This window comes from Trichosurus vulpecula, chromosome 3 (genome assembly GCF_011100635.1).
Source record: "Trichosurus vulpecula isolate mTriVul1 chromosome 3, mTriVul1.pri, whole genome shotgun sequence".
In the NCBI taxonomy this organism is placed as follows: Eukaryota; Metazoa; Chordata; class Mammalia; order Diprotodontia; family Phalangeridae; genus Trichosurus; species Trichosurus vulpecula.
Genome location: NC_050575.1, coordinates 136,484,038 through 136,508,427, shown reverse-complemented (window position 1 = coordinate 136,508,427; position 24,390 = coordinate 136,484,038). Strand labels below are relative to the sequence as shown.

The window sequence follows — 24,390 nt, the reverse complement described above, 5'->3', positions numbered from 1 at the left end:
TGGCTCGTCTGGGCTCGGTGCTGGTCTCCCTGCTGGTGTTGGGGAAGCAGGTTCGGGGATTGGCATCTGCAGGCGCGGAGCCGGAGCCCGGGCCTGCCGGGAATGGATGCGCTCGGGTTCCTCCGGCGCCACCGCCTCGCGCCGCGGCTCAGGGAGCCAGCAGGCAGCAGGCAGAGGCTGGCCGAGCCTGGGGCGCAGGGTGCCTCCTCCAGGGCAATCGCTCCTCCAGCTCCTTCTTCTTCTCCGTAGCAGCAGCAGCAGCAGCAGCAGCAGCAGCAGCAGCAGCAGCAGCAGCAGCAGCAGCAGCAGCAGCAGCGTCGTCGTCCTTGAAGCCGCCAGTTGCAGCCATCCCGGGCCCGGCGCGGCCGCCGCGGATGTGGCCCCCCGGCTCCCCCGGGCCTCTGCACAAAGAAGCCTTCGCAGTTGCTGGAGATCGAAGAAGCCGGAGTCTCCCAAGCTGTTCAGCCCTCACCCCGGCTACAGCATGGAGAAGCCACTCGTTGCCGGGCTGGAGGGGGGCCCCAGCGCCCGGGCGCAGCTCGCTGTGGTCTGCTTGGGTGAGTCCGGCTCGGGTGGGGCGTGGGGGGTGTGTATGGGAGAAGGGGACCTACGGCTCCCGGGCGGGTGTGTGTGTGTATGTGTGTGTGTGTGTGTGTGTGTGTGTGTGTGTGTGTGTGTATAGATTCTGAAAAGACTTGAATCCCCCCCCCAAGTCCCCCCACCACCCCACCCCGATTCTTTCAGCACACCTGCCCGGTGGCTCCTCCTCCCCTGGCCCCCGGAAGTTGGAGACTCGCCTGAGGTTGCCCCCCACCTATTGCCCCCTCCCCCTTACCCTATTTGCTTTGGGAGCCTAGGTTTACTGCGATCCGGAGTGCAGATCTTTCTTAGGTAGCGGTGGGGGGCGGGGAGAGTTGGGGTGGGAGGGAAGGGGGAGAGGATGAGCAAACCTAAGCCCTCCAGTTGCCTTCATCGTAGGCACTCCTCTGACAGGGCAGCAACGGGGCTTGGGTTTAAAAAAAGGGTAAAAAATCATTACATTCCCAGCTAATTGGAACTGCCTCCCTCCCCTCCAGGTAGCAACGCCACCTGAACTGAGCCCTAGGTTCATCTCAGAAGGTCGAAGCGGTGGGTCTGGGTCTGCCCTGGTCCCCATCTTCCACCAACCCCGTCGGCCTTTCCCGAGGGTAGGAGGTCACCGACAAGACTTTTAAGGTTCAAGGGAACCCATGTTGGAGACTTTACCATGACCTAAAGATGGGTCTGGGAGTCTAAAGTATCTCCAGAGTCTCATTGAACAACCATTATCACTCTAGACCTGAAACTTGGTAGAGATTCCATTCAGTAGCTTCCAGTTGCTAAAACCTGAGGCTTCATGGCTCTCAGACACAGCATTCATTAAGACGCAGGGAAGAGGGGCTCACAGAAAGCTGGTTGTGTGTATGGGGTGGGGGATGGGCAGCTACTACTGAGGGATTGTTGCATGGGACAGGACTGTAAGAAGGTACTTGGAGTATTGAAGCAGGAATTGTGAGGTCTGAAAACTCACCTATGTGTGGGTTTTGTTTCAGCCTCCATCATCAGTCCCTTTCCTTAATTTCCCCGAAATCTGAGCTGCTGGTTATCTGGCAGATAAAGTAAATTGTTCCCTGGGGAGGGAGGTCTCTTGCAGGTTGGCCTAGTTAGAACTGGCCCTATTTTGTGCCACCTGGTATTTAAATAGGGTCTCTGATTTAAGTGGGTTGCCCTGCAGAGAGCTGGACTTCTGAGACTTCCTCATGATGAACAGAATGCAGAGCATTTCAAACTGATAAGTTTTTGTACTAAAATGACCTCAAATGACCTGTTCTCCATTTGTCTCCAGGAACATTTGGTGAAGAAGCCTGTGCTAAGGGATCTGACTGTCAGAGTGTGTAGGGGTGGTGATGGGTCCTGCAGTGGGATTGGAGGTTTTCTCAGTTGGAGAAAGGAAGGGAATCTGAGAGCTCTTTTCAGGGATCTTTTTGCTAGGATTCTTTTTTTTTTTTTCCATGAGCAGCTAATTTTTTTTTCCCCCAACCACGGTTTGGATTTTGAAAACTCAAATTATATGCTGAATTCTTTAAAAAGTGTACTTCTAACTACAAAGATTAAAAAACCCCAAAGCCTCTCCCCTCCTCCACTCCTTTCCCTACTGTCTTTTCCCCAGGTGGCGGGAAAAATCCCCACCAGATTCCCTGTAGGCGAATTGAATTGTGATTTTAGAAACTGCCTAAAGCTGTCGAGTTCAGACTTGGGGAGCTGACTCATCTTACCTAAGAGGAGTAGAGCTCTCTGGGCAATTGAAGGAGCCCTCTTGTGGTGTGTGTGGTACCTGGCATTGCTGACATCACTGGCTCTGATCAGACCCCTTGGGGGTACTGCCAGGCCTACGTCTTGCTGCTGCTGCTTGTTACCTGGGTCTAGAAACTGTTTGCTGCTCTGTTCCTTCTGTAGCTTCTGATTGGGATTTTTCTCTGCTTTCTTAAAGGCAGGGCGGGAAGGGATGATAGAGAGTTACCCTTCTTTCAGCTTTTCTGCTTCTGCTCATATTGAAGTGATTCTTTTAGCCTTATGTAGTATTCTAGGACTGGGGAGAGACCTGAGTTTCTGTTTCAGGACTCTGGGCATATGTCTTCTTCATTCATTCAACAATCCTTATTAAGGACCCACTGTGTGCTAGTGCTCCCTACAGGGGATACAGGGATTAAAAAATAAATACCTGTTGGCTCCCCCCACCCCCAACTCTCTTTCCTTTCTACTCTTGGCCTTTTAATCTTCTGTCCCTCCCTTTGGTTTCATCTCTCTTGCTTTTCTTTGTGACCTTGGCTTTGTTAAACTGAGATAGCATTAGATGGTTAGCAACCCAGGAGGAGAGTTGAAGCCCTAGGTCAATAGGTGTGGTAGGAGGATGCTGAACTTGGAGCCTTTCTTTGGGAGAGGGGAAAGTAGAGAACAGAGCTATGGCCAGTCTTCCTGGTATGGGCTGTCCCTTACAGTCTTGGAGCTCTGCTAGATGGTGGCTATTGAATTAGACAGCCAGTGACACTCAGAAGGATGGGACTTTCCCAAGCTCTTCTTTTCTTCTTTCCAGGGGGTTCCTGTTTAATACATTGAGCCTCTAAATACAGAAATAGGTTGGATGGTCCAACCTGGGTCCTTGGCAAGATTATCAGAGCAAGGGTGGGGACAAGAAGAGCCCAGAACTCTGTCTGGGACCTAGATGGAGAAGGTCCCTTTCCAATATGTGTTCACAATGTGGGCAGGGAAAGGGATGTGGCCTGAAGCTTCAGGAAGAGCTGGAGTTGGAGAGTGGGGAGAGTAGCCAAGTTGGACACCCCCAAATTGGAGCCACTGGGTTGGAAGGCTGAACTTTGAGGTTGGGTTTGTACATAAAGGTTATTTTGGCTTTATAGTGGGAGGGGTATCTCAGAAGGTTTTTAAAATTTTTTCAGTGATTTAGAGTCTGGCCTAGTATGGGCTGAGTGTGAGGTTCAGAGGCTGATCAGATAGCTCTGCCTTGGTCATATTCTCCCTGTGTCTGCCCATAGCCTGCATCCAATTCTATGTTTGAAATGATTAGAAAAATTTCAATTGTATGTGGATTTTTTTAGTCCCTTCCCATTGGTGGGAGTGATCTAATCGATTGAGTGATAAGTGATTTTGGATAACCTACCAACAGCTTGACAATGACCACCAGAAAGATAGGATTGTAGAAAAGGCAAATGAACTTCATTAATGGTACTCAGGTGGGCAGTCCCATCTTGACCCTTAGGAATTCTGGGAGTGGTAATTTTTTGGGTGAGTGGAGCAAATGGGACTGTCACATAGGAACAGGGATGCTTCAAGCCTAGAACTTATCTTGGTTGACTTAGGGCCATGATATAACTGGATTATCTTAGAAGTAAAATACCACTCAATCAGACTGGAAAATTTTCTTTTATATATAATTTTAGTTATTTCACTCTAGCATACTATTTCTGAAGTTATACATTTCCTTTGGCCTTATAATTCAGTAAATATTTATTTTGTGCCCAATGTGTATAAGGAACTGAATTGAGTTGGTGCTTGATAGATAATGAGGAAGAATGATAGAATCCCTGCTCTCAAGGAGTTTATAATTGTAACCATAGGGAATGTATTGTGGTTGTTTGGAGGAATTGAATGGGGAAGGAGAGAGAAGAGAAACAGATACCAGGAACTAGACACTCTGGCTGATCAGATCTCTGAACCTAGGGAGGAAAGGAGGCTTAATTAAGGTTTAGAAGCTAAGTGCTTTGGGTTCAGCTTTAGAAACCAGTAGAGGTAAAGAAAAGAAAGAAAAAGAAAAAGAAAAAACAAAGGAAGGTAAAAGTCCTGGAGTCAAGGGAAGGGTTCCTGATCAGTTCCAAAGAGGACATGAGCTCCCTGGAAAGTTGGGGGGAGAAGCAGGGAAGTCCAGCCTAGGTCTAGGGCTGGACCCCTTTTGCACTTAGTATTTGTTAACTCATCCCTAGCATTGTGCTGCCCACTGAGACAAGATGGGGCTTGCCTCCTAGAAATTCCCAGTCTGGTAGGGATTAGACAACTAACTATAATACAAGGTAGAAGGCTGTAAGTGCTTAGAAAAGGGAAGAAGGGTTGGCGCATGGTTTGGGAGGGGCTTAGAGGAGGGTGAGATCAATTCTAGTTCTCCACCTTACCTTGCCTTATGCTTTTTTCTGATTGTTTTACAGGTTTGAGACTTGCCTCCCCAGGCAGACTGGGAACATTTTCGTGGGTGTTTTCCTTACCACCAAAGCTGGGCGGGATGTGTGTGTATGTGGGGAGGGGATCCAAACAGTCAGAGCTAGATACCTGCAGCTAGTCACTTAGGGGCTTAGGAAGGGGAAAGAGGCTCTGTGGGGGTAGGGAACTGGCTATGTTGTAGAGGAGAGGAGCATTGCTGTTGCTGCAGGGAATTGGGGGAAGGGTGTTGGTTGCTTTGGGACACTTTCCAGGGTCAGCTGATTTTTTTTTCACATAGTAAATGATTGCAGCATTCTGTAACTGGTCCTAATCCCCACCGATTAATTAGCCTATGTAATAGAAAGGCATTGAAAGAGCAATTTTGGAAAGCAGAGTCCCCTTTATGGGACTAGGAAAATTAATTGGTGTTTGGATTTGGGGGTATGTGTATGAGGGTGAAGATGAAGAAGGGGAAAGTCTTCCTCACTAACTGTGCTGGATAGTAGAAAGAGCCTTGGACTTTCTATGTCAGGAAACCTGGATTTAAAGGGGCAGGTTTTATAAAACCATTTTTTTCCATCTGGGCCTCAGTTTCCTTGATGTTTCTGAGTTGTGTCTGACTCTTCGTGACCCCATTTGGGGTTTTCTTGGCAAAGCTACTGGAGCAGTTTGTCATTTCCTTCTCCAGCTCATTTTATAGATGAGGAAACTGAGGCAAACAGGGTTAAGTGACTTGCCCAGGATCACACAGCTACCAAGTGTCTGAGGCTGGATTTGAACTTGTCTTCCTGACTCCAGACATGAAACTCTATCCACTAGGCTACCTAGCTGTAATATCCTCAGTAACCTATAAAATGAAAATATACACAGGGACACTAAGAGATAATTTGGCATAGTGGAAAAAGAGCGGCCGTGGAGTCAGGAAGACCTGAGATCACATCCTACTTATGGCAAATATTGGCTTGTGTGTACTTAGTCAAATCACTCAACCTCTCAATGTCCCAGGCTACTATCTAAAGCTATAAATGGCAGAGCAGGTGCCCATCTGCGTAGAAGGAGCTCCTCATAGGGGGTTCCCTATACTGGTAAAATCAGAGGTCTGTTCAAGAGTATGTGTGTGTGTGTGTATGTATGTATGTATATACATGCCTTGGTCAAGCTCCAGGTGAGGAACTTCCTCTCTCAATGCAGATGGGCACCTGTTCTGCCATTTATAGCCTTATAAATATACATACACACAAATACACATAAATTTATATATATATACTGCCTATTCACAGGGATGTTGTGAGGATGAAAGAAGATAAGATACTGTAGTAGTTTTATTTATATATATGATGTATTATATATATATCATATTATATATGATACATATTGTGTGTATATATATGCTATATTCTATGTATATATAGTATATATTGTGTATGTGTTTATATTCTATATTATGTGTATGTATGCTATATTGTATGTATGTGCATATATGTGTATACGAGTACATATGCTATGTTACGTATACATATGTTATATATTGTGTATGTATGTGTGTGTGTGTCTGTATATGGTAATATGGGGGATTTTAAAAAGCAAAGCACGTGGTCTTAGTTAGACCATGGCTTACATTATTAGTCCTGCTGTATGTGGCTTTTGGGGAATGAGATAAGGTCGGTAACATCCTATTTTTGTGTCTCTTGCAGTTAATCTCTTCTTAACTGGGAGGCTCAGCAGTGCAGTTCCTTCCTTAGGTAAGATGTGTCTATCATTTCCTCCAGGGGATTGAGCTTCCTACTTCCCCTGCTGCTGAGGCTGCTCTTTTATCCCCCATTAGGTGACTTCCTGAGTCTGAGCAGAACAGAGTCTGACTCTGAATGTATTTTCCTCTCTGTCCCTGTTTGGTGCTGATAATACTGAGAAATGACTTTTTTGTGTGTGTGCTTTTAAATGGAAGCTCTGTATCTGTGACCCCTAAGGCAACGCTAGGAAGTGAGGCTTCTTCAGGGCAAGGGACTGTGTCTGAAATGTAGTCTGCACAGTTGAATGTATATTTGGTAATTACCTAGCCCAAGCGGCAGTTAGTTGTTGAGTATTTCTTGTGTGCTCAGCACTGGGTAAGATGATATACAGAGAGGTCTAGCAAAGGGGGAGGTGAAAAAGCAGAAGTTGGTGTAGATTGGTTTTCTCCCCTCCCCCCTTTCTGATTTTTACCAAATTCTGATGCTGTCCACATTTATTTGAGGAGTCCCTCAGGGAACAGAACTTTTCAGGGGCCCATAATCTGACTAAGAGGCCTATCATCAAGAGTTACTTTCTTTTGGAAGAAACGCAGGAAAGTTTCTCAGGAACTCTGGGTTTCAAAACAGGTCCAGGGGCCCATTAATTATGTGTGAGCTTTTCCACCTTCCTTTTTTTTTTGAACTGCAGGCATGTTAGTATTTGCATTCTGTGATCTTAGGCTGGGTCTGGGGCTTGCTTATTTTAAACTGATTTGAAAGAAGTAGGCAAATCTTTATTTCTACATCTCATTTTAAGGCAGCATATGGTCTGCTAACCCTAGCCACAATTCTCCTTTTTTCCTAATTCTCTTTAGTATCTGACTCAAATTATCTTACTTTGATCGTATATTTTTTTGCCCTTGTGAAAATGAAAGATAGTGTACATCGAGTCCTTCTTGTGCTAACTAACACTGGATCAAGAGTTCTTAACTTTTTTGGGTCATGAACCTCTTTGGTAATCTGGTGAAGCCTAGGAACTCCTCAGAATAACATTTTTAAATATTGAAGGAAATGCTAAATTTCAGTTAGAGGTTAATGAAAATGAAGATGTAATTTTTTTCTCCATCCAAGTTCATGGACCCCCTGAAATCTATCCACAAACACCAGGGTAAGAGCCCTTGTCCTTGAGGCTACTTCCCTTTTCCAATTTTAGTGGCTATGACTTTGTGGTTTCTCCATGTTTTGTGTCTTATAATTATGTCATCTCTTCACAATATTCTCATGTGGTTTTTTGGGACAGTTTGGCCACTGTCTCCTGAGAGCATCTTTTTTGCTAAATTATTTTAGGAAGCTTTTTTGGTTTGTTTTTAAATCAACAATGACTTATCCCCCGTAAATATTAATATTCCATTTGACAAACCCTTTGGCTCCTTTTGGAGTAAGCCTGGCCTCTCTCCACCAGCTAATCTGTGGGTAAGATCCTTAGCCAATGTCTGCAGAGGCAAATATTCTGCTTTACCCTTGCTCTAGGACCACAGGGCATGTTGGAGAGTTGGAGAGACATCCGGAGCACTACCGTTTGTCTGACAGTGTGTCCTTGTGATGGAGGCGCATTGAACTTAGAAACATCAGGGAAATTGTGAGCCACAAATGGGGCTCTTGGTAAGAAAGGTATGAACACACTTGCAGGAAAGAATAGCTGTGTGCCTGCTGGCCTGGGGCCCTTCTGTGTGGGCTTATAAGCCCTTCTCTTCCCTCAGACTCCTGTGAATGATGGTCAGGTTTCTGGAGGCACATGAGCAAGCCCCTCATTTTGGCTGAGAGAAGATGTATGTATCTGGAAAATCTCCCAAGCAAAGGCAGACTTATTGGAGGTGTTAGGTTTTCTTACTTGCATGATGCTGCCTCACTCAAGGGTTAGAACTAAAGGCAGAGGACTCATGTATTGATCCCCCTTTTTGAAAATCTTTTCAGCCAATAGTGCATGATCAGTACTTGCATTTAAGTATTTTTAGAGACAGGAAATTGTTCTTTTGTTTTGGTGTTTCCTTGGTCCAGGAAAGAGGGAAAAGAGTGACTTGAATGTTGAACTCTGCCCTGATGGCTGTGCCAGGTTGAGGTGGCATCTTGACTCATATAACTTAAAGAGGTGCGGATTTTGTGTCTAGCTTGAGTAGAGCCAATTGTCCTCACTCCCACCCCCAGCCCCACCCCAACCTTCCTCACCCGTTGGATTTGGATTTGACCTGATTTGGACTCGAGTTTGATACCTGGTTATATTGTTTACAATCTGTATGACCTTGGGCAAACCATTTCACCAGGTCTGAGCCTCAGTTTCCACACAGGTAAAATGAGAGAGATGGACTAGATCATCCCTAAGGTCCTTTCCAGCTCTTAATCTGTGATTTTGTGAGAGAGACACGCATGTGTACATGCATTCCCTCTTTTACCCAGGACACTGCCAAGGGGAGAAGTGGCCATAATCCTGGGACTCTCAGGTTTAAGGAACCCTCAAACTCCTTTTAAAATTACAGATTGCATTATAAACAGTGACCCCCTCATTGACCAGGCCAGCTTGTGATTACTGTCATAGATCTGGCCTGTTCTTCATCCTCCCTAGCAGGATTCTCTCATCTTTCACAAATTTCCTCATCTTCCTTCCAAGGCTGTTCAGTACCAACAGCCCCATTTTGTATATGGGGATCTTGAGTCCAGAGAAGAGCAAAGCCTTGCACTGAGTCTGACTGTGTGGATGCCAGGATACAGGAACCCTGAGATGCTTCCTTCCCATCCCCAATGTATCTCTCTTTCTGAGCACTCAGCATCTCAGCTTTCTGGCCAGAATAATTCCTTAGGGCATGTTAAGTTGAAGAAACTTATTAAAACCGTGTGGCATGGATATGTTTGTGCTTTGGCCAACCAAAATGAGCAGCTGGGGGACTCTTGATTGTTTGTCTTAAATGAAGTTTGGTCAGACTGATGGTCTCAAAGGATGGGGAGCTAATTTATGCATCTCATCACTAAGTCCTGGGACTGTGGCTACTGAAGAAGAGGAGGGAGCAGCTGGCCTCTTACTGCTGCTGTACATATCCTTGCTGTCTCATATCCCTTTCTTACCCTTTGAGGCAAGGTGGACAGAAAAACTGAGTCTCAAAGTTTAACAGCCTTGACCAAAGGCCGTAGAGCTAGTAAGTGCTGGAAGGGAGAGCTGAACTTTGGCCTTCCTGGATCCATAACCAGTGACTTATTTTCTACATTGTGCTGCAAAGACAGTGTTGGTAGTTCTGAATCTTGTTTTCTTCTGGGCTTGGCAGGCTTTGTCTTAGTAGGAAGAAGCCTGTTTAATGGGGGCAGAACAAGCTTGAGGAATAGTCAGTTACACCTCTGAGATTTCCAGAATGCTCTCTCTCTCTCCCTCCCTTCCTCTCTCCATTCCTGCCCCCTCTCTCTGACTCTGTTTCTTCCTGTCTCTTTCTCTTTGTCTCCGTCTGCCTGTCTGTCTGTCTCTCAGTCTTCTCTCTGTCTCCCTTGCTCTAACTCTCTCTCTTCCTTCCCCCCCTTCCTCTCCCACTCTCTGTGTCTTTCTCCCTCCTTCCTCTCTTTGATTCTGTTTCAGTCTTTCTCTTTGTCTCTGTCTGTCCCACTCTCCTGCTATGTCTGTGTTTCCCTCTCTCTTCTCTCCACCCCACCCCAATCCGTCTCTTTGTCTCTGTCTATCTATTCTGGTCTCTTTTCTGTCCCTCTCTGTTTCTGTCTCTCTGTCTCCCTCCCCATACCCCTATCTCTCCCTTCCCCTCTCTTTTCCTCTCCTACTATCTCTCTCTCTGTCCCTCCCCCCACTCTCTGTTTTTCTGTCTCTGTCTTTCTCTTATCTCCATCTGTCTCTCTGTCTCTGTCTGTCTTGGTCTCTCTCTCTCCCTCCCTCTACCTCTGTCTCTCCCTTCCTCCCTCTCTTCTTCTCCCATTCTCTGTCTCTCTCTCTCTCTCTCTCTCTCTCTCCCCATCTCTGTCTCTGACTCTTGTCTCCTTCCCTTCCTCTTTTTCTCTCCCTCCCTCTCTCCTTCCTCCTCTTTCTCTTTTCTCAGGGAGGTTCTCTTTTTGTCTCCCCCATCCTTTCTGTCCCCCTCCCACACTTCCAAAGTGGAGATGAGCTCACACCTGCAGCCTCCATAGTGGTTGAGGATCAAAATGTCCTTTTGCAGAACTAAAGTGGAGGATAGAAATTCGGGGGGAGGGGGGGCTGGTTGCAATGCTTTAAAACCATGGTCTCAGTTTACAAAGGAAATTGTAATCTGAGGCATCTGATTTTTCTCTAAGTGTTGAGAAACTTGGCCACTGTAGATGCTCTAAAATATTCTGGCCAGATCAGCAAATATGTGAAACTTCACAACTCTTCCTTGGATCTCCTGATCATGACATAGTGATTACTTTCTTTTATAATTAGCTTTAGAGAACTTTTTCTAGGATCATAGATGTAGAACTAAAAATGACCCCAGAGTCTAGCGAAGGCTTTCCCTTCATTTTACAGATGAGGGAAAAAAAGTCAAGAACATTTGCTGCTTCTGGGCATGGCTCTTCCTGGATCTTTTCCCTGTATATAGTCTTGGGCTTTTAATATGGCAGAAGCCATGCAATCCACCATCCTTTATGAAAGATTTCTGTTACATGGTTCTTCCAAGCTTTAATTGCAGTCATCTTTCATATTTGTACAACATTTTTAGCTTCCTAAGGCCCTTTTATGTGCATCATTATAGGCAAGTAGGTTGTGTAGTAGATAGAGTGATGGGCTTGGAGTCAGGTAGACCTGAGTTCAGCTCCTTCCTTAGTCGCTTCCTAGCTTCATGACCCTTACTAGCAAGCCACTTAACCTCTCGCCATCAGTTTCCTTATCCGTAAAATGGATATGATAGTATCTGCCTTACAGGGTTGTTATGAGGATCCAATGAGATAATACGTGGAAAGCACTTTGCAAACCTTGAAATACTATATAAACGTTAGCTATTTCTCTTGAGCCTAATACCCCCTTGAGATAGGGAGGACATGTGAAGGTGTCTCCATTTTATAGATAAGAGAACTCAGTTCCAGAGACGTACTAGCTGTGTGATCCCGGGGCCTCGGTTTCCTCCCCTGAATGATGAGCAAGTTAGACCACATGACCTCTAAGGTTTCCTCTGGGGCATAGTATGTAGTAAGCCCTTAAAAATGCTTTATTGATCAACAGTCACAAGGTGAAGTGGTTTTCTCCAGGTAAGTCAGCGTCAGAGCCGATACTACTGATATGTTACATGTGAGTAGCACTTCGAAGTTCTCCAAGTACTCATATGACCATTCTCTCACCGGAGCATCACAACAACTGTGTGAGGTAGGTGAGGACTGAGGAAGGTGAGGTTCGGAGAGGTTAAGGGAAGTAATGGTAGAACCAGGAACAAAGTCTTCTTCCTGTGTCTTACTGGCTTTGATGTCTGGAAAGAAGGATTCAAATAGATTCTGTCTAGTTCAGTATATAGTGTTCAATACGTCAGTATATTTAGTGATAGCCAGGTGGCACAATGGGTAGAGTGCCTGCCTTGGAGTCAGGAAAACCTGAGTTCAAGTCTAGCCTCAGATGCTTACTCGTTATGTGACCCTGGGCAAGTCACTTAACCCGTCTGTCTCAGTTTCCTCAGATGTAAAATGTGGATAATAATGGCATTTACCTCCCAGAGGTGTTGTGAGGATCTAATGAGATAATATTTCTAAAGAGCTTGGAAAATCTTAAAATGCTATATATAAGCTAGGTATTATTATTTTGCAGATTTGTAGTCATATATAATTCCCAACTGGACCGTTAGCTTCTCAAGGGGGCAAAGTTGGTGTCTTCTTTTTCCTTGGTGTGTATGGTAGACACGTGGTTATAATCAGTTCAGCCTATCATTGATTTGTTGTCTCTGGCCTCTTGTTTCATGTGGATGAGTTGGGTCTCTTCAGCCAGCTGTGCCTTGCCTTTTTTTCTCTAAGGTGAAGTTAAGTCCGGTGTCAGGCACATGGAAGGAGGTCAGAGGAGACAGGAAAGGGAAGTAATTAAATGTTGGTACCTGCAGTCAAGGCTCGTCTGGTTCCTGAATCTGAATTTTGACCCTGTTGGCTCTTGATTCTCTCATCTGGTGTTATTTACAAAGCAAACCTTGCCAGATCTGGCCATGTTAAATGTCCCTGCCTGCTTACAAGCAGCTTCATTGTGGGAGCTCCTGGGCCTGGACCCTGTGTAACTGGAGGGTAGTAGTCTGGCCTTTTTGCTCTTGGCCCGAAGCTGTGGCCCATTTTGTGTGAGTTTGGGATTTGGTGGGTGTGGCCTAGGAATCCCTGACTCCAGCTCTGACCCAGCCCTGTTCATTTGGTTTCTCTGTTTTGTCTCCATCAGCTGCCTGCAGTGGGAAGCTGGAGCAGCACACGGAGCGGCGTGGAGTCATCTACAGTCCATCCTGGCCCCTCAACTATCCCCCAGGCACCAACTGCAGCTGGTACATCCAGGGGGACCATGGGGACATGATCACCATCAGGTACGGATGGGCTCTGGGGCTGCAGAAAAAAGGCTGGGGGGTCGGTCTACTCAATCAATCAACAAGCATTTATTAACTGCTTACTGTGTTCCAAGCATTGGTGATACAAAGACAAAAGCAAGACAGCCCCTGCCCTCAAGGAACTTCCATTCCCTTCCTGAGGCTTGGGAAGAGAGAGCTTTTTCCTGGGTTAGTTTAAGCTGCCTTGGAAAGTGTAGAACCTGGGAGGCCCTAGGGGCTGTCTATGTGTTCTTACATTTATATGTGTGCATGGACAGTCATATGATTATAGGTGTTAAGGTGGAAAGGATCTTAGAAATTATCTAGTCTAACCCTGTTGCTTTGATATGCAGAGAGGTTAAGTGATTTACACAGGTAGTTAGCAGAAGAGTTGGGATTGGAAGTCACGTCTTTTGCCTCTAAATCCAGCGTCGCCTCCACCGTGCCATCCTAACTCAAGGGGCCGCATGTGTCTATGGGTGAGTCTCCACCCAGAGATGTTAGAAATGAGGGCTTAACTTAATTGACAAGAATTAACAGTCTTGTCTAAGGACTTCCTGCATTTCAAAGGCCCTAGGACTTAAATGATAACTGTTGAGCAGTAACCTGGGCGCCACTTCTAGGTCTTTGCTAAGGGGTTAAGAGGTAGGGTTCCCCAACCTGAGTGAGAGACCCTTTCTAAGCTGCTGAAGCTTGAGGAAATCCTGAGGGGGAGCAGGACTGACCCCCCCATCCTTACAACACATACTTGGAGGAGAGGTATCGCCCTTGGAGCCTGGTTTGGGACGTGTCCCCAGCTCTTTCCTGGTTAATACCCCTGGGCTATTGGGTCTCTTCTGCATTTTGGAAAACAGAGGCATGGACAGCATGTAGGACTTTATTTGGAATCCTGTCTCATTCTTGTGCTCTTTCAGGGAATAGTGAGTAAGGGAAGAGTTGAGGTTTAGGGGGCCTCAAGGGATACCTAGGAGCACTCTGAGACTTCTTTAGGAATTGGTGAGTGGGGAATGGAGGAAGGCTGCAGCTTCTTTCAGTGAGAATTCTTTCTCTATGACAAGGTCCTTAGCCCCATTTGGGGGGTGTGGAATGGTTAGGGGGCAGTGTTGGGAAGCATCAGGCTTGGGATTCTCTATGAACTTCAATTTCTCCATTTATAAAATGAGCAAGGTCTCAAAGGTAGTAGGATGAGTGTGGTGAGAGGGGTGGGAACAGGGTGAGTCCAGTGGGACCTGACTGTGAGGACTTTTGTATGTGTCTTTTGGGATGCAGGGCTGAGGTGGGGGGTTGTGATGTCAGGTGAAGTTTGGGTGCCCAGGGATGGAAATTCTCAAGCAGCTAAGGGGTGGTTGATATTTGTATACATCCTGGGCTGCTGAAGTTAGGTGCCACCACTGCCCATGGCTACCAGCAAACACAGCCACCTTCCTGGCGGCAGTTGTGTACGAGGCAGTGACTCATTCTGCTACGCACCATCTGCTAGCTCAGCTGCAGCCTATGGCGGGAAACACAAGCTGCCTCACCATTCTAAGGAAACCCTCTGACAGTGGAGTGCTCTCAAATGCAATAAAAAAAGTCAGTCTTATCATGGGCAGGAGTGGAGAGGGAGTTGGCCCGTACCCCCATATGTTTGCTAAAAATCAGCCTTTGGACCTGAAGTCCAGGAACTGGTCATCACAGTCCTAGGTTCCTGCAGTAGCATCAGACAGTTCCTGTGCCCTGGCATTTCTTAAATTTCCTGATTGATGGCTGTGATAAGTCATGAAGTGGGTAGAAGATGAGTAAATCCCATTTAATAATTTTGCATGCACTGAGCTTAGGAGAAACTCACTGGGTAGCTGAGGTCCTGACTGCCAGAGGTTTTTTTTTTTTTCGTTTGGATATTGGCAAAGGCAACTCTGTTCTTCATGGGGAGAAAGTCTCTGCTATGTTGGGGTATGGGGATCAGATAAAATTGAGTGAGGAGTGTTAAAGACAGACCAGGTGAATGGATAGGGGAAGAAGAGGTGTGTATAATGAAGAAGTCAGTGTGTCAAGGGCAGACCTTGGAATCCATCCGGCTATTCTGAGGCTCGTAAGGTATCAGTCAACTTCAGGGATGTTCCCTAAGAGATGGTCTTGACCTCTGCTTACTGAGGCTTAGAATGATATAATTTGGGACACTCACACTAAGGACTATCCCATGATAGTCCTGACAATGGAGCCCTGATTTCTGTCTACACACTTTGGGGTCAATAGGACTAGCCACAGGAAAAAATCCTATAAATGCCAAGTATTTTTTGCAAGGCTAGACTAAATTGATACAAGTGCATTTGGACATAAATTAGCTTATATCACGCCACTGAATGACTAATCACCTAATACGGTCTCTTCTGGATAGAAATGTCAGGTGTCAAAGGCACAGAGCATACAAGTAATGCCGATGTTGGCTCCTGAGGACAGGGTTATCCCGGAGGGCCTAGGCTGCCTTCCATTTGGGGATTTGGAAGCATGTGTTTGTATTCAAGGGCAGTGGGCTGTGACTGGTTTAAGAAGGAAACTTTCTATGGTTGGGGTAGACATGAGGGAGAACAGGAAAAGGCATGTGGATTCTCATGAGTGGCCTGAACCTCATCCTGGCTACCTTATGGTTGGTCCTGCAGACAGTGGGGCCCCCTTTCTCATAATCCAGCTCATCCTGTCACCCACTAAGCCCCTTTTTTAGGAAGGGGGGAAGGAAATAAGCATTTACTAAGCGTCCATTACATGTAAGGCACCATGCTAACGGCTTTATAGATATTATCTCATTTGATCCTCATAACAACCCGGGAGGTAGGTAATATGATGATCCATATTTTATAGTTGAGGAAACTGAGGCAGATAAAGACCCTATGCCTGGGATCATACAGCTATCAAGTGTCTAAGGCCAGATTTCTGGACACCAGGCCTGGTTCTCCATCCCCTGTGGCACTTCCGAATGGGCAGTTGGTTAAACGTGTCTATGTGAGTGTACATATGAACCTAAGGTTGGAGTTGGAAGGGACCTTAAAGGTCATCTGGTCCTTTTTTTGGATAAGGAAATAGAATCCCATAGAGGCTGAGCAGGCTCACACAAGTAGGAGATCTGGGATTTAAAGCCAGGTCCTTTGCCTCCATGTATGGTGCTTTTCCCACTGTAGCACAAATTACTTTTGTCCACACAAATGCGAATGGGTAGGTGTCCACCGTCTCTCCCGTACCTCCTCCCTGCCGTGTGAGAGGACAGCCAGCTGGCCCAGCATTCTCAGCACAGGACAGGTGTCTGGACTGTCTTCCTTCCTGGCTCCAAGGATGTGCAAAGCAGTGCTTTCCAGCTGTTGGCGCCTGTCATGTTCCTCTAGGGGCTTGATTGGAAGGTGTGGGTCAGGACCATGGCATAAACATGGCATGGGTTGGAGTAAGAAGACTGAACTGGGGGAAAATAGGGTGTCTGAGATGAGATGATATATGTGCAGAGCCGCATACCAGGTGGGCACATGTGCGGGGTCCCTTGGGTATTTAGGAGTTGCCAGGGAGTTTTGACCTGCTTCCAGCTACATCATGTTTTGCTAATGTGCGTGCGTGCGTGCGTGTGTGTGTATGTGTGTGTGTGTGTGTGTGTTTAAAGAAACCACAGCTTGAATCTTTGCCTCTAAATACACCTATAGAAAGGGGAGGAACTATAAGCCTGCGGGAATAGGCAGCTACAAGGAAAGATTAGATTGGCCTGGGAGCGAGAGATCCCAGCAATAAGGATTTTTGTATTCATATTTTCTAACACAACTCTAAATCACCCAGATTTTTTTTCTTTGCTTGGTCTACCCTGAAGAGCACAGACCTTCCCTGTTCTAATGGACCTCGAAGGGCACTTTATCTCTGTGGGGTCACAATTTAACAACCTGCACTTCTCCCCTCCCCCCAACACCAACCCCCATTAGATAGGGATGGTTTGGGAAGGCTTCCTAGAGGGAGGGAATTTTAAGTAGAGTTTGTCAGGAGAGGAAGGAGAGAGGACCATAGGAACATGGATCTAGAGTTGGAATGAACCTCAGAAGCCAACAAAGGAAGGACGACAGAGAGGGTCAGTATTAAAGGGCCGTCATCTAGAAGAAGGATGTGAGGTATCCCATTTGATCCCCAGAGGGCAGAACTGAGAGCTGTGGGTGAAAGCTACAAAGAGCCAGTTTGTTTTTGATGTCAGAAAAAAATTACCCACAGTTAGTTATCCCAAAGTGAATGGGCTAGTGGGCTCCCCTTCACTAAAGCAAAGATTGGAAGGCCACTTTGGGCTGCCTTGTAGAGGGGATTCCTCTTCTGGTTTGGGCTGGACTAGGTGGTGGCTGAGTCTTCTTTATGAGATTCTGGAACTCAGAAGCAAGAGACGCATGATACACACATGCATGCATGAGTCTGTGGTTGTCTCTGCCTGGAAGAGGTAAAGTTCTGTTTTCTTCTTAGCATCATTTTGGCTCCCAGAACTCTAGGCTACTTTATTTTGGGGGCACTAGATCTCATTGGTGGGTGGGGGATCTTGGGCATAGCTTTTGAGTTGGGACTCGAGGTAGAGATGTAAAAAGGAAATCTGACTTCTGGGCTGTTAGTTTCAGCTCAGATGTTGACTTCTCCTTGTCTCTGACCTGACAGCCCGCTCTCCTTTCCTGGGATATGAGTCCCCATATCTGACCCCATGGTCCCCGCCTGTGGTTTGCCAGGCCTTCTTCACCTGTCTCTCCACTCCCCTGCTCTAGTTTCAGAAACTTTGATGTAGAAGAATCCCACCAGTGCACCACGGATTGGCTCATGCTGGGACCATCATCTCGCCGGGAAGATTACCGAATCTGTGGTTCGGCCATCCCCCCTGCCTTCATCTCAGCCCGAGACCATGTTTGGATCTTTTTCCATTCAGATGCTTCCAGCTCAGGCCAGGCCCAGGGCTTCCGCCTGTCCTACATCAGAGGTAGGGATGGGCTTCCCCACAGAGAAAAGCATGGCATGTGCAGGGTATTTTGTCCATGACTGGAGATGGATGGGAAAAAGGAATTGGTTGAAGTATCCTCTTCCCAACCTTAACCATTCTCATGGGGCAGCTAGGTGATACAGTGAGTATAGCACTGGACCTGGAGTCAGTAGGACCTGAGTTCAAATCTGGCCACACTTACTAGCTGTGTGACCATGGGCAAATCACTTAACTCCAACTGCTTTGCCTCCCCCCTCCAAAAATAAAGAATAAAACCTTGACCATCCTCACTTGGCCCCCGTAAAACTCAGCTTTATGGTTCCCCACCTTCCCCACCATGCCCATCCTAAAATGCTATCTCTGATGGGGAAACTGTGTTTGCCTTTCCTCAGGCTTTCCCAGGTTAGGGACAGGCCCCCCAAACCCCAAAATCTCCTTAATAACTTAATCCCTCAAGGGCAAGTCCTTCTAGCAATATCATCAGTTCACACTGCAGTGCTTCAATTAATCTGACACCCCCTGCTTCAGCTAATCCTCAGAACAGCCCTGTGAAGTAGGTAGTATGATTTTGTCTCCATTTCACAGATGAGAAAAATGAGGTTCTGAGAAGTTAAATGACTTATCCATAGTAACTAGAGCCAGTAAGTGGCAGAACCCAAACTGATATTTTCCTCTTTCCTTCCCCTAGGAAAGCTGGGCCAAGCAGCTTGCCAACCAGATGAATTTCTCTGTGGCAATGGCAAATGCCTCCCAGGCCCTTGGCACTGCAATGCCATGGATGAATGTGGGGATGGGTCAGATGAGAAGAACTGCTCAAATTTACCCACAGAGATCCCATCTAGCCTGTGCCCACCTGGCACATTCCCCTGCAGTGGTGCCCGTTCCACCCGGTGCCTGCCCACTGAGCGGCGCTGTGATGGAACTCAGGACTGTGGTGACAATTCGGATGAAGCCTACTGCCCTGATCTTGCATGTGGTAGGAGACTGGGCAACTTCTATGGGTCATTTGCCTCACCTGACCTCTTTGGGGCTGACCGTGGCTCTGATGATCTACAATGCACATGGCTCGTGGACACACAGGACGCCCGGCGTGTCCTCTTACAGCTGGAGCTGCAGCTGGGCTATGATGACTATGTGCAAGTCTACGATGGCCTTGGGGAGCGTGCAGACCGCCTGCTACAGACCCTCTCTTACCGCAGCAACCACCGCGTGGTCAGCGTGGAGGCCTCTGAGGGCCAGCTGACAGTGACTTACCATGCTCGAGCCCATAGTGTTGGCCATGGCTTCAATGCCACCTACCAGGTCAAGGGCTACTGCTTGCCTTGGGAGCAGCCGTGTGGGAGTGATGAGGGCTGCTTTTCCGAGATGCAGCGCTGTGATGGCTGGTGGCACTGCCCAGGAGGGAAAGATGAGGAGGGCTGTCCGGCCTGCCAGCAGGATGAATACCCGTGTGAGGGGGGCAGCGGGCTGTGCTATGCACCTCCTGACCGCTGCAATAACCAGAAGAATTGTCCCGATGGCTCTGATGAGAAGAATTGCTTCTCCTGCCAGCCAGGGACCTTCCACTGTGGCACCAATCTGTGTGTCTTTGAGACATGGCGCTGCGATGGTCAGGAGGATTGCCAAGATGGCAGTGATGAGCGGGACTGCTTGGCAGCAGTGCCTCGAAAGGTCATCACTGCTGCCCTCATTGGCAGCCTTGTCTGTGGACTCCTTCTTGTCATTGCCCTTGGCTGCGCCTTCAAGCTCTACTCCCTGCGCACACAGGAGTACAGGTGAGCACCTCGGGGGGAGGCCCGGGCCCTTCCCGTCCTCCTAGAAGTCTGGTTCAGAGGATAGGGCTCTAGGTCAGGAATTTTGAACCCTGAGTCCCCGTGTTACCAAGGAGTCAGTGGGTTTCAGGGAGTCCATGAACTTGAATGGGAACATAATTACATCTTCATTTTCACTAACCTCTAACTGAAATTTAGCATTTCATTCAGTTAAAAAACAAAACAAAACACTATTCCAAGAAGGGGTCCATATTCTAAGAAGGCAGTCCACCAGACTGCCAAAGGGGATCCTGATACAAAGAAAAAAAAATAAAATTAAGAAGCTCTGCTCTCGTCTAATTGCTACTGAATTGTCTTTTGTTCCTTCTGGTTTTCAACTCCATGAAGCATGGTCACATCTGCATCCTATTCACCTCTAACTGTGTACATCACAGCTAGGCAGGGATGATTGTCAACATTTTATGAATGAGGAAATTGGAGTCTGGAAGAGGGGAAGGAAGCAAGCTGCTGCCAGAGCTGGCCTTCTAATTGACCACTAGGCATGCTGATCTGATTAGTGGGATATGTGACCCAGAGGCTGGAACACCCAAGTTTGTTTCTGGACTTGTCCCTCCTTCCTCCCTGTCCCTTCACATGTTAGGAGATCCTGTTAGGAAACCCTATTTGGTCTTTTCACATATTGGTTTTCCCTCTTTCCTGATAGGTTTGCTTTACTGGCATCTCTTCCCATAGGCATTTGGAGACTTTGAGGCTCTGATTAGTCTGTATTTGGTGTTACTTCTGGAAGGTCCCATAGGAAGAGGGGTGTGTGCGTATGTAATGGGAAGGAGGGGAGGGATGGCGCCAGCATACTACAGTGCTGAACCAAACCACCATCTAAACACTAAGACTAATGGGTGCCACATAGGTCTAAATGAGACTGGAGCCCAGAAATAGGACAGAATTCATTGCCCAGGAGTTGGGCCTTCGGGATTTTTTGTAGTGATCTTCCTGTGGCCTTTTTATCCCCCTTTGAAGGTATAGGCTGGCAGCTGTGGAATATATGGGACGTTGCTGGGGACAGAGAGAGGGTTCTATCCTACATGGCCCATGGATAGGCCCTCCTCATGTGACTGGGACATAGAAAAAAGGTGCCTATAACAGACTCTTTTAATGCCAGGGCATTTGAGACTCAAATGACTCGTCTAGAGGCTGAATTTGTTCGACGAGAGGCCCCTCCATCCTATGGCCAACTCATTGCCCAGGGCCTTATCCCACCTGTGGAGGACTTCCCTGTCTACAATGCATCCCAGGTAAGGTGGGTCCCTGGGTCATGTTTCTGGATTCCCTTCCCTGATCCATAGGGGCCAGTGGTGATAATAGTGTATAATAGTGTGTGTGTGTGTGTGTGTGTGTGTGTGTGTGTGTGTGTGTATGTATGTGTGTTATGAAATTTTCCAAAGAGTTAATTTCAGACTAATTTCATTAAAAAAATAAACACAGGCTATATGGCCCTATTAGGGATGGCAGTAGCACTAAATCAAAATGCTGTTGGGTGCTAAAAAAAGATTGGCAGGGGCAGGTGTATCTTTAGCCCATTGGCTCAGAGCAAAAATGAGAGGGCATTTAGTCCATTCCCAAGCCCCTGTCCTTATCTGTGACATCATGGAGTCAAGCTGGCTTTGGGTCTCAAAGTAAAATGGTGGCTAGACCCAACAGAGCTGGCAGAGGCATGGACCAGGTGATGTCTTCAGGGCCACCCTGGCTTTGGGTTCTCAGATCTTTGAGGAAGTTGGGGAAGTAGTCTAATATCAGGGTATACAGAGGGAGAGAAGCTGTCGTGGATTCCAGGGTGGAGGGAGGAAGGCATGGAGAACGCTAGTTCCTTGATAATGGTGTTGGGCTTGTGTTGCAGGCATCAGTACTGCAGAACATCAGGACAGCCATGAGACGCCAGATGCGGCGCCACACTTCTCGCCGGAGCGCCTCCCGCCGCCGCCTGGGCCGCATCTGGAACAGACTGTTCCACCGACCCCGGGCGCGAGGGCAGATCCCGCTGCTGACTCCATCACGTGCCTCACAGACTGTTCTGGGGGATGGGATCATTCGCCGGGCCGGGGGCACCTCCTCAAGCCCCCCTGCATCCTCTACGGGGCCTCCCCCCATCCCCCCAGAGACTGTAGGTCAGGTTGTGAGGGAGGGGCCACCAGATGCTTCCAGCTGTACTCTGGTAACTGAAACAGAACCCTTGGGGTCCCCTGCCCCAGGCACCACAGCTCCTACTTGTGCAGCACATGGCCTAGAGCCCAGGCACTTGAACAAGGAGCTCAGAGCCCCCGGCCAGGCTGAGCCAAGAAAGGCTTTCAGAGACCCCTTGTCAGAAAGTGTTGCTGAGAGGCTCCAAACCCAGGGTGACCCCCATGGCACCAGTCCTCCCCCGCTGAGCGAGGGATCAGGTCGGCTGCCCCTCAGGAAGCGGGAACCAGTCTGCTCGGGCAGCTCCCTGTGTCCACCCCAGACATGCCAAGAGGAGCCCCTAGGTGTCCATGGGCCAACTTCACCCCACTCCTTGCTTTCTGATGCCAGTGATGATGAGTCCCTCCTGGTGTGCTGATGTGGTCCCTGCTACAGTGGAATGGCAGGAAGTGTCTCAAGTCTGACAGGTTGACCTCACGCTACTTGCAGTGACCGTTCCAGGGAGAGGTGACTGGACTAAACATGGGTGGATGGGGCCCCTGGTGGGCATGTCAGCTGTCACCACCCAGTGTGGGAGAATTCTCCTGCCCTTTACCACCTTTCCCAATTCTCCTTGTCCGTGTTTTACAATCAGGGAATACAAGATGATTTTTACCCTTGTTATGGTTTTCTTTCTTCCTTCCTTCCTTTCTTTTTCTTTTTTTCTCTCTCTCTGTCTCTCTGTCTCTCTCTCTTTCTCTCATTAGAAGCCTGGGTGGGTAGGTGGGGTTGGGTGTGGTGAAAGGGTCACATGGGCTTGCCCTGCCAGGATAAAAGTCATTGGCTCCTGGGAGAGCTCAGTGCTCTATCAAGTGCTCAGGTGCCTGAGTGACCTTTCTCACTGTGGGTATGATGGTGGATGCTGGGTGTCCCTGCCAGCTCTTTCTGAAAACCTCATTCAACATTTGAGGTATCCAGTGAAGGAAGGGACAAAGAGGGACCATGGGTCCAGTTCCAGGACAGTCTGACCTCGGTTTGGAGGATCCCCAAAGAAGTTATGGCTGAGATGGATTAGCTTGGGCCTGTATTCCTTCAGAAGGTGGGGTTAGACCAGTTCTTTTGGGGAGTGGTAAGGGCAGCCTGAGGAGGATGCTGTACTAAATCTGCAGGCAGAGAAGTAAGATTGGCTTAAGGCTGAGATTAGTCTCACAGTGGGCTTCTCTAACTAGACTGGAATGACCAGGGCTTTGATGTAGTGCACCAGATTGAAAGAGACCACATTAAGGTGACTTCTTTTCTTTCTCTACTTCCCCTGGACACAGTTTGTGGTACAGAAATTCCTAGTAACTTCTCTGATATCATCAGGTGCTCTTAGACACAGTAAGCAAAAGGATCTATGGGGCCCAGATGGGAATGGGGCGGGGGGTTCAGGAGGAGGTGTCTTTGTTTTATATGGTCCATCCATTCTCTGCTTCTATATTTTTGTCTCTGTCATAGCTATGGAGATGTCTTTCTGAACTTTCTTGTCTGTGTAGCCACCAGGCCTCAGCCAACATTGCACCTGTGATTACATAAGCAATCTCATGTTCTTGCTGAAGCCTGTTTGCTGTTTTATAGTTAATCCCGTTCCTTTCCACCTTCCTCTCTCCATCAGGATTTCAAAGTCTGAAGTTTTCATTTGCCATAGACAAGTCTCCTTAGGTTGGTAAGACAGTTGCTGAGCAAGCTTGCCTGTCTGTTCTCCAACACATCCAACCTGTGTACATATAGTCAGTGAAGGCTCAGGAGATAGGTTGTAAAGTATTATTGGGAAGGAAAGCCTGGGAGTGGGGACAAAGATTCAGAAAAACTCAGTGGTTCCCTCTACTGAGCCCCTTCTCGAGGTTGGCTGGGTCCCCCAAACCTGACCTCTCCATCTTTTCCCTCCTTTAAGTGCTCACACAATGGGATGAAGCCAGGTTGAAGGGAGAATGTCAACAATCAGGAGTCAGGGCAGTGTTTATATATATCCTTGGATCTGAATACAGGTGGTGATTCAGGACTGAAGTGGCCTTCCGGCCTACAGAGCCATGACAAGGGGAAGGGAAACCCCTGTGACTAGCTCTGGGGTGTCAGAAATGACTTTCATCAGGCTGATATGAAGGCACCCTGAAATTCTAGTGGGTCCTTTCCCTATGCTGCAGTAGTTCTGGATCCCTGCTGTTAAGGCTAACAGTCCCAGAGTACAGAGAGGAGGAGCTCCCCTGGATCAGCCGTCATCCAGATGAACAGCTATGGCCTTGGGTCTACTTGGCCCGTTCCTAACACTTCCATCTGGTCGTGGTTCCTGCCTTTCACAAATCAGCCTCAGTTCCAGCTGGCTTTCTTGGGCTCACCTTTATAGAAGAAGCATTGGCAAGGACAGAAGGACAGGGCAACTTCCCCACCCTTTTCAAGTTGACGCCTTTGCTGTTAGTCTCTTTGAGAAGGCTGCTTTGTTAATACCAGCCCCAACCATGCAGATGAGAAATGCTGAAGAATCACCCCAATCCTCCCCCCAG

The 24,390-nt window shown here is 47.6% G+C and overlaps 1 protein-coding gene across 1 annotated transcript; it reads left to right on the top strand.

Moving 5' to 3' along the window:
- On the top strand, window positions 1-22,580 carry LRP3 (LDL receptor related protein 3). Its single transcript, XM_036751387.1, has 7 exons — window positions 1-557; window positions 6,420-6,467; window positions 12,835-12,973; window positions 17,716-17,924; window positions 18,613-19,699; window positions 20,856-20,988; window positions 21,591-22,580. The coding sequence occupies exons 1-7, from the start codon at window positions 107-109 to the stop codon at window positions 22,287-22,289; spliced, it is 2,766 nt and encodes a 921-aa protein (XP_036607282.1). The 5' UTR covers window positions 1-106; the 3' UTR covers window positions 22,290-22,580.
- Window positions 22,581-24,390: the final 1,810 nt, after the last annotated feature.